We start from the raw sequence: 9,936 nt of genomic DNA, 5'->3' as shown, positions 1-9,936 counted from the left end.
GTCTGTCGTAGTGCGTGCCGTTAGGTTGTCGTCATATCGCACATCGCGTATCCGCTGCACGCTTTTGGATATAACTTCACCGTTAAACCGAGAAATTTCGGAGCGCGAAAAAGTTTCGAAAAGCAAAAGTTCAACGCAAATAAAAAAGTTCAATCCGAGGCTTTAAGGCCAGCTCATCGTATTTGTCGAGCGAAAAAAGTGTTAATTGAAAAATAATGTACGAATCTATTTTAACCAAACGTTACGTCAATATGTCATGTGAAAGAAACAGCATAAAATTTCGCCGAACATGTGTTTTTTCCGCCTAATAAACAAAATAAATATAAAATTTGGAAAACCAGAACAAATTCGGGCAGGGAATGGTGTCAATGGGTAGACCGCCGCCTGACTTGCCAGGCTTACCTGGCTTATCACACTTTACAGCGCTGATAACTCACATATTCAAATAAAACAGGAAAGAGAAAGACACACCACAAAAGAACGAGATGGAAGCCAGCTTAACCCTCGTTTTGGCCAAAGTCGTCGCCCTTAGTTTGCACTTTTCAGTGTGTATTTCGTGTTTTGCTCTTATGCTGTTTTTTCGCAACATCGTATGATGTTTCTTTTTTCAGTCGTGGCTTTTTCGGCATGTTTATCATGCCTTTGCCTCGCACTCTCTTCCCGATACATTCGAATCATTCTCTCCCATTTGTGACATTTTTTGGCAAACGTTGCGTGTATTTCGCTTGGACTTATTATTTAATAAGATGATCGTGTATAAATAAGTTGCTAAATCGAATTAGAGTGAAAAGCGTGTGTGACCCACTGAGGCTAAAGTGCATTCTTATATCTTCTAGCAGCTCCGAAAGATGGCAACAGCTTGTGAGCTGCAATTCACGGAACACTTTCAAACCCCGCAGTCCGAATTACCAACAAATGAAAGTGGTAGCAGTTCTAGCCGGGAAACATCCAAAACCAGCGGCTTCTTCTTCAGCGCCAGCACAAATTACCACAGCAGAATTCAACAGCTGATCAGCTTCAGTTTCACCTCCTCGTTCCACCTGCTCTTCATCTGCAGCATAACCAAGTTCTGCAATGCGGCAGCGGTCAATGCCGCACAGGTAACCGCTGCCACGCCCACTGCCAGCGAGATAATGCACAATCTGAGCGGATCGGCGCTATTTGAGCGGCTGAAAGCCAGTACTCTAGGACCGCCCCTCGATCGGCTAAAACACCTGGCTCCCGCGGCAGCGAACAGCATAAGTCCTGGGATCGGATCTGGGATGGGGATCGGAATGGGCAACTTCGGCAACTCCATCAACTCGGTGCTCAACGGAAACCCCTTCAAGTTCCTGAATGTGTCAGGCAAGATCGGCACCCCACTGGATATATGTGAGTTCCCAACTTGATTTATTTCTACAACAAAAGTTAAAAAATGTGAGGAAAACTAGATTTATAAATTCAAAGAAAATCATATAAATTAATTTTATGAAGTCATTGTTCTGAAAGAATTTTTCAATCAAAACATGAATTGTTCGTGTGATTCATAAATGTTTCTAAGCTTTGATGTCGACAATTCAGTGAAATGCAATATTAACTTAGCCCTATGATTCATTAGGATCACCCCATAACATTGATTCTTTGAAGTCATAATAGAATATTTATTTATAACAAGCTTAAGTTCTTTTAACCATAAAAAATGAAACACAATAAAACGGTAAGTCTTTTGCAAACTGATATAGATTGGAATTTTGTTTATCTGTTACAAATGTAACTTAAGCTTAACTAATCTGAAAAGGCAGATAATGGTTATAAAAAATAAATGTATAAATTAAATAAAAGTATGATTGTAAGAAAACTTTGATAGCATGCCCCTTAAATTTCTTTAATGGTTATTGTTAATTTAATTCCCATTGCGGCATACATTTATCAGATCTTCTTCGAGTGTAAGGGGCGACTGTGTTTATTGTTGTTGCCGCCGTTTCTCGCATTTCTGGCGATCATGCCACCAGCCACGGCTACACATGAAACTCCGATTTCCAGTCCGGCTTCGATTTTTACCAAGGCTCCGACTCCGATTTACACTTGGCTCGGCTCAAGTTTTATTTATGTGAATTTTGCGGCGAGCCGAAAGCCGAAGCGTCTGGCAATGCCAGTAAACTCCACTTCCATTTCCATGTCTCAACATTCCACAACGTCATTCGATTTTGAGACTGCAGCGCTCTTCCCCCTGTTGCCAACTCCTTTCCACTCATTCCAGTCAGCAGAAACCTTTTACTTTCCTCAGCACTAACCTCTGCTTACACTGAAAAAAACTTTTAATTAAAATCCTAACATTAACAATGGTGCCTTGAGTTGTAAAGGTTAATTTAACACAAATAAAATTCTTTCGAGCTTAAAAAGAACTTCAAGTAAAGTGAAGATACTCTATATATTTCTTCAAGTGCACACTCTTTGTTGGTTCTGCTTCCCCCTTTGTAATTATTCCATTTTATGCTTATATTTTCTACCGGCCGGCTTCGCTCCATGAAGCGAGTGGAGCGCCACTTGAAGACTTAAACTCCGGCGGCTCTTGTGAAACTTGGAGAGAATACCCGAAGAAAGAGAGAAGAGGAGCGAAGCCGAATGGTAGACAGGGGAAAAGAGAACAAAAAGAGCAACAAGTGTCTGATTCTTGGAGTTTCTTGCCTCTGCACATTGGTCGGAGTTAGTTTTGAAATGACTCCAGCACGTGGCAGATAAACACTTACAATAAAAACTGGAATAAGCTCGATTTATTTATAAACACTTTTAGTTGCCGAGCTAAACTTAATAGCTGCGTCATCTCGTTTAAAATTATAATTATTGCCCAGCGACATTTAACATTCAACTCCACCTTTAAAATTTGCAGCTTTTCTAGACAATTGTCAAAATACAAATCCAAGAATTTACAATTTAAAAGAAAGGCATGTTTACATTGATTAGTTTTGAACCAGGAAGTCCTATTCATGAAATTCAAAGTAGGGGAATCACAAATCGATAAAGTCTAAGCAAGCTTGTTTAAAAATTTGTGTTAAACCTTCAAATTGGCAAAAAATGAAAAATTTAAACGCTTTAATTTACCCCAGCGAATGTCAAAGTTAAAAACAAAATGAATAACGCTGGGTCATGACAATAGCCCCAGCTTAAAGGTTAAATGCGGATGATTGAAAGTGGGACTAACGATTTAAAAACCGATGCATCGTAAGATAGTTCGCTATCTATGTCAAATGAATTTTAGCCGTTATAAATAGTTCCAATCAGAAGAGATAACCAATTCAACTTATGAGTAAATGCATTTTAGCTGTATTTCCGACAGATTCAATAAAGGCTGAAGCTCAAGTGTCAAATAAATGGTTAGACAGGTTTTAATAGGGGAAATAGGTCACGGCAGGCCCAGATGGCAGTTATTTCCGTCCAACTAAACTTGGAACCCGTAAAATCGAAATCTGTGCGAATTACTTGGAAGACTTGGATGAGAACGGGGGGCGGAGGGGTAAAAGTGACAACTCTCATTTGGCAGCAAGTTCTGGGCACGTCCTTGACAGCTTAATGACTGCCTCCGACTGCGACAACGTAAGGTTCCCAGGCTTCGACTTCCTGGCTGGGCTGATTTATTTCAAAATCGAATTTAAACAAGTTTGCTCACTGGATATTAAAAAAAAATATAAAAAAACTGTCGGCCAGTCTCAACTTGGCCGGGACTTTTATAATTAACTTGGCTAATTATGCCTGGAATTTGCACGTGCTCTGGATGCGACTGTCCATTTAAAACTTGGTCCCTGGAAGTTCGTTGCGAGTGTTGCATTATAGCCGAGCAGCCTTAATTACAACAGCATTTGCCATTATGTATAATTATGGGGCAAAAAACGATTTTCTTTTTGTTTTTGTCGAAAACTGGTTTTCCCGCACAAATGGAAACCAAATAAGTGCAATGCAATTGTTCGTGTTCGAGTGACAAATTTCATAAGCGATGCATGCAAAACACAATAAAACGGTGTTAACTGTATCTCAATGCTGGTCTAATGAGAACTCACAAAGAGGTGTGATGGTCAGTCCCTTCTTGACCTTCCACTTGCCACTATTTCCCATACAGCCCAGCGGGTTTCTCTTTCCTCATTGGTTTTCTATTTTTTCAATTAAAATATTACGCATACGCAACGTCGACGGGCCAAACTCATTTACAAGGCGAAAAGGTGGCGTGATGTGTTGGCTAGCCAATAGCAAAAAAAGTTCCCATTAAATCTCATTGCATTTGAAATTCCTATGGGGAAGCTATATCTGGCGCTATATCTAACAGCACACAGCTGATGACGTTGGCGAAATTCCCAGCAACTATAAGGAACATCATTCATTATTAGCAGATAGTACTGAGTCATCTTAATGCCATTTTCAACGCCCAAACAACTTGGGCCAACACATGTGTGAGTAATTGTTATTGTTGTTAATAATGTTGTTTAGCTGTTTTGGTAAGGCTATGACGTTAGCGATCAGGCCACCTTTTTTCCCATTAAACAGAAACTGAAACAGCAACAAAAACAATAACATGACACTCGTACTGAAGCATACCCAACAAATTATCATCTCTTGCCAACATTTAAGAGCAGTCCAGTTTCTCTTTATTTTTTGACTTTTAAGAGCCAAAATACTTGAACTTTTTCGGGTTTCAGAATTGGCGATCCAAACGAGTATCAACTGTACGGTATGATATCCAAAGCGCAATGTTCACATGATTATACAATTATTTGATTATTCTTTATCGTCGTACCAAAGGTACCTGCTTTTATCAACTCAAATGTTATCTCTAACGCAGTGGAAAAAAATCACACGAAATTATTATAATTATAAGATAATAGTTGGGGTGCGTCCGAATACTTATGTATATAAAAAAAAATGTAAAGATTGTATCTACAGTATTTTAAAATATCAGTGCTGCATGACTATATATGACTCAGCCTAATCTTTTCATGCTAATCATGCTGAACTACAAGATTAAAATTCTAACTATCTTATTCGTCGAAACTTATTTTCGACGCATATACGATAAGAAAATTTATTAATCTTCCGCTTACTTCGGAAATCAATTTATGACTAAGTCTGAATCTATTTCTGCCATAAATACTACAATAACCATTTATAAAGGTTTTGGAACGTTACGTGGTGTTGATAAGGTCAAAATCGTAGTCCTATAGATAGGGTTTTAGTTTTGCTTTTTTTGCCACTTAGAAGGTTATCTGTCTTATCTGAAGTGAACAGCAGGCGCTTCCAGCAATTAAGATAGTTAATTCTCATATAGAAAAAAATTGTTTTGTAAAAGACCAAAACAAAACGGATCAAAAAGTTCCAATACCATGATTTCAAAATTAAATGTAATTATTACAATTGAAAAAAGATTACCTATAATAGCGATTTTTAATGTCTAAGAAAATAAATTCAAATAAAACGACTATTTATTATTAAACTTAGCATAGTATTGTTTAATGATTTTTGAGATTGCATAACAGGCGATGAAATTCTAATATTTAAGAACAACAAAGATATTAAAGTTGTTAGCACATAGTTAGCCAATTAATCCCCATGACTCCCTACCGACTTTTAAGTAGTTAAAGCACTATAGCAGAACTATGTAGTCAACATGTAAATTTTTAAAACAAACACAAATATCACAAAGTAACCAGTTTAGGTTAAAATGTACTTTTAATTTCACTTAAGAGTGTTAAAGGGCAATGGAAACTCCCATTCTTAAAAGGCTTGTGACGTTCTAAAAACAAGTATAGCCGAAAATGGAATAATTACATTTTTAAAACCAGTGCGTAAAAAGTTTTAATCTACAGACGGCGACGGTGAGGTGCAAAATTTTCGCTATCATATATGGCGGTGTTCCATTTTATCTAAATGAACTAGAAATATTTCGATTAATTTGCGTAATACCCCGCTGTTATTGCGGTGTAGTTGACCATGGGCGAATCAGTGATTAATCACCAACTATTAATAGGATTGCAGGCGTAATCAAATCGGGAGGTTACGGACAAAAATCGGCAACCTTTCGTGCCATTAATAAAGCATTTATATTGATTTGAACTCTGATTGACTTCTGCGCTGATTTCTGTTTATTATTTCGCCCTCTTGGCTAACCAAGACAGCCCTCCTGTCATGCCCTTTGCTGTCATTGAATTAATGGTGCGAAATTTTCATGTGAAATACTCTTGACCAGCATTTTCTTTCCTGATTGATTCCTGGGCGAGAGCGAGGAATAAAGTAAAATAAAACTGTTCAATGAACTTCGCATTAAGCATTTAATTGGCCAGTTGCCTGATGTTTCTTCTCTGCTGGTCGGACATTTGTGATTCTGTCAATCAAATTGGCGCTATTGCCGGCGAAAGCAGTGATTCCATGGCTGTGGTCTTTGTCGAGCACACCAGAAATTGTTGCCCCACTGATTTAATTTGTTTGAAATGGCTAGCTCAGAGAACTGGGTGAATTGCCGTGGAAATAAGTAAATGATGAGGAAAATGATAAGCAACATTCAGGGAAAAGCGTCAACTTTTACTTTTGTTTTATTTTTTTACACAAAACCTACATAAACGGACTTACATTCAGAATATCTTTTCTTTAATTAATAATGCCTTGCCATTAAAATTTTGTTTGCAGCTTGACTTACCATTTTGTTAAGAACATTGCAATAAATAGTTCAGGCTCTCAGAATGTGTGCTCTTAGTTACCTTTGCGAATTAAAACAAACTAGCTTAACAGTTGAAAACTGTACTATTAATTTGTGTGTATTTTTTAACCAATTGCTAGCCATAAAATATATTTCTGGACAAGCAAATAAAGAGCATGCTAAAAGAAGGTGAATAAATTTACTTTCCGAATGTTTTTAGCACAGCACACACGTACTAGTTTAAACCCTGCCAAATGGATCGGATGGGGAATTTTCTTTTAATATTTATTTCAATTAAGCTACTAAACGACTCACTTAAAATGCAAATTGCATTGCACATTTACATACAGATTCGTCTACAAAAGCAATTGCAATATCTGAGCACCAAACAAGTGTACGCACACACAAACACACACTCACACATACAGCGGGAGCAAACAAAACTCTTTTCATAAATTCAAAGTGTGTGCGCACATTTTTAATAATTTACGGAGACTAATAAAATATTTTCAGCTCACACAAGAATGAAAAGCGGCAAAAGGCGGGGAAATAGAAGCGTTGAATATTTTTTGGCAAATAAATACAGATGCATGCACCTAAAAAATGCAAAATGCAGCCAAAAGAAGCTGAAATACAATCAGCTAAAAAATTTGAAGCTTTAGCAGTTGGAATTTGAAGTCTTTCGTGTCTTAAATTTCCCAAGATAATGAACCGACACACACATATCTTCGTAGAATGCGTGTCACCCAAGCATCCTGAAAATGTGAGTGTGTGTGAGTTCCTCCTGGAAGTTTGTATGTGTGCTGAGGGAAATGCATGACAGGTCTGATTTTGCAATTAAATGCGTATGTATCCGGGCGAAGGAGTGGACCAAAACCAGTTTAAAGGAGTTGCACTATTTTTCTCTAATTCTTAAAAAATTATATGTTGTAAAATTTTTATTGTGTTCGTGGTATATTTAATTGTAAAACAAAAACTTTAAATTGGGTATGTTATTTTGTAAGGTCCACTCTAAGGAGCATGTGAGAGTGTGCGTGACTTTCTCGGTGAGCTCGTGCGTGAGTGTGACGTTGCCCAAGCAATTGTCAATTTGTGTTAAATGCGCGCAATTAAACGGTAAATGGCACGCGGATAGACCACCTCACAAACACACACACACACACACACACACTCACGCAGAACTGAGACACTTTGGCATAATGGCGGCACATTAACCGAAAGTCGCATGGCTTTAGCATATATGCTAATCGGGCCAGAGGCTCAGCAAATGAAAGACAGATTAGAGCGGCCGAGTGAAATGTCAAGTGGCCCGTAAAACGATTGATGAAGCAATCCCAGCCGACACTTTCCAACTAGCTGCCATCAAATTCTCGCTTATTAATTTCCAAAAACTTTGCGCCTTCAATTTGGGGTCCTTTTGCGGTCCACCACAGAAACATAGACCGCAGAAACACCCACTTACCCGTTTATATACATATATATGTATATAGACATGTGTAAGCCTCGCCCTTCGGCTGGATTTCATTATTTACAAGTTTTTGTTTATTGTCAAGTCTCGGCTTTCATTAAAAAGGGTTTTAAGGCTTGTCAACAAACGCCTTCCCCCCATTTTCCCACTTACCAACTTGGGAAGCCATCGCTATCCCTGCTCCTTAGTGTGTGCTTAACGAGCCAAAGTTTTCAACTTAAATTTTAGTTATGAATTTTATTAGGCCCTCCCTGTGGGACGAGACCCGACTACGGTTTCCGTTTAATTATAGTCTGCGGCTAACCCGAGGATTTCAACTTAATTAATTAATATGCATTTGATTTTGCAGCGCACAGCCTGTCCACCTACTGCAGTGAGAAGCAGTTCCAGTGCTCCAACGGCGATTGTATCCCCATACGGTTTGTGTGCGATGGCGACTCCGATTGCCCGGACCACAGTGACGAGCGTCTGGCGGAGTGCAAGTTCATAGGTGAGTGCACAGTGAGAAAAGCTCCACCACAATGTAGAAATTCCCTTACTTCAACCCATAAATTAAACGTGTATTTGTATGCTCCAAAACAGGTAGTAACTAGTAAATTCAATATAGTTTTAAATTTTAAACTCTTTAAATGGTTTCCTTCTATAAATAAATGTAATTATAAATATGAATGTATGTATATTAAAAGCAACATATTGAGTTACCAAAAAATTAAAATAAATTGCATAGTCAGTTGAAAATAGACAGTACAATTTCTTGTGAGTGTGTAAAATCGATTTCACATGCATGCAACTTATATGAAAACATGTTTTAGTTCTTTCTGAATTCTGAATTTTCATTTCAACGATGATCGTTGAATTTGTGTAAATCAACTACCGAAAACTCAACAGGGCTCGGTCCTTGTCAGGGTTTTTCTTTTTCAATTTGAATCTTTCCGGCTCTGATTAGGCCTTCACTTCAGCTGTTGTCTTATTCAAATACACTCGAAAGGTTGCTCAAAACATCGCACTTGAAAGAAATCAACAGCCACAGCCGTAAAATGTATTTCCAGGCGAGTTTCTTCTAGCTGTATCCTTTTAAGAGAAAGTTTTGCCAATTTCTCTGCTCCTAGCTGGTGTTCTTTTTTATTTATTTTTTGTGTGTGTGTGGCCATGGCATCTACAAAGTCAAGTCCCGGCTACGGAATGGGGCTTCAAAGCGGGATAGGGATTTACGGCGGAGGCAGGACCTGAAACCCAGCTGTTGCCGGCGAACTACGTGCGCTCTCGCTCTAATCTGTTGTCAGTCATTTGTAGTTTTTCAATTTAGAAATGTCACAGAACTAACCATTTACTTCGCTCTGCGTGTCCTGTTTGCTTTCGTATTGGTTTTTTTTTTTTTGCTTTTTTGGTGTTTTGCCATTTGTTTGGCTTCGCTGTTGAGTAAGTAACAACTGGCTGTTTATTTAGTGTCATGTAGGCAAGACTCGGAATTCCCAAAATCCCCTGACTCCCCGAATTTATTTTCATTTAATTTTTACACTCCGTCTGTGTGTTAGTTTTTTTATTAGCCTCTGTATTTAATTTAAGTTTGGTTAGCAGACCAGTCTGTTACGGTCCACGGTTCGTTGGTTTTGTTTTTAGCTTGTGCTTCCAAAAACTCAACATTGCCTACTTTCAGGCAGCAATGCTCCAAACACTGCGAGTCGTAAATATTGGGTACGGACTTGGGGCTTAGTCTTCAGGCACAGAACTCAGCAGAGACGCAATTATATACAGTATAGGGGTCTTAAGCCAAGAACACGCCTGGTAAATTACCAACAATCCAGCAAGC

At 38.3% G+C, this 9,936-nt stretch overlaps 1 protein-coding gene across 8 annotated transcripts in view; it reads left to right on the top strand.

The window, feature by feature from the left end:
* The first annotated feature begins 16 nt into the window (after window positions 1-16).
* LOC108095768 (low-density lipoprotein receptor) overlaps window positions 17-9,936 on the top strand; it is a 31,529-nt gene continuing 21,609 nt past the window's right edge. For 7 of the 8 annotated variants that reach the window (XR_001771677.2, XM_017197007.2, XM_017197006.2 and 4 more), the window contains exons 1-3: window positions 17-217; window positions 837-1,371; window positions 8,476-8,616. Coding sequence is in view for 7 of the 8 variants with exons in the window: in XM_017197007.2 (XP_017052496.1) it covers window positions 849-1,371; window positions 8,476-8,616 (664 nt within the window). In the remaining variant the exon portion in view is untranslated. The remainder of the gene's footprint in view (window positions 218-836; window positions 1,372-8,475; window positions 8,617-9,936) is intronic. The other variant, XM_017197003.2, reaches the window with a different exon arrangement.

Source organism: Drosophila ficusphila, unplaced genomic scaffold (genome assembly GCF_018152265.1).
Source record: "Drosophila ficusphila isolate 14025-0441.05 unplaced genomic scaffold, ASM1815226v1 contig_791, whole genome shotgun sequence".
Taxonomy (NCBI): domain Eukaryota; kingdom Metazoa; phylum Arthropoda; class Insecta; order Diptera; family Drosophilidae; genus Drosophila; species Drosophila ficusphila.
Note: the sequence above shows the minus strand (reverse complement) of the source record. Positions and strands in the feature narration are given on the sequence as shown.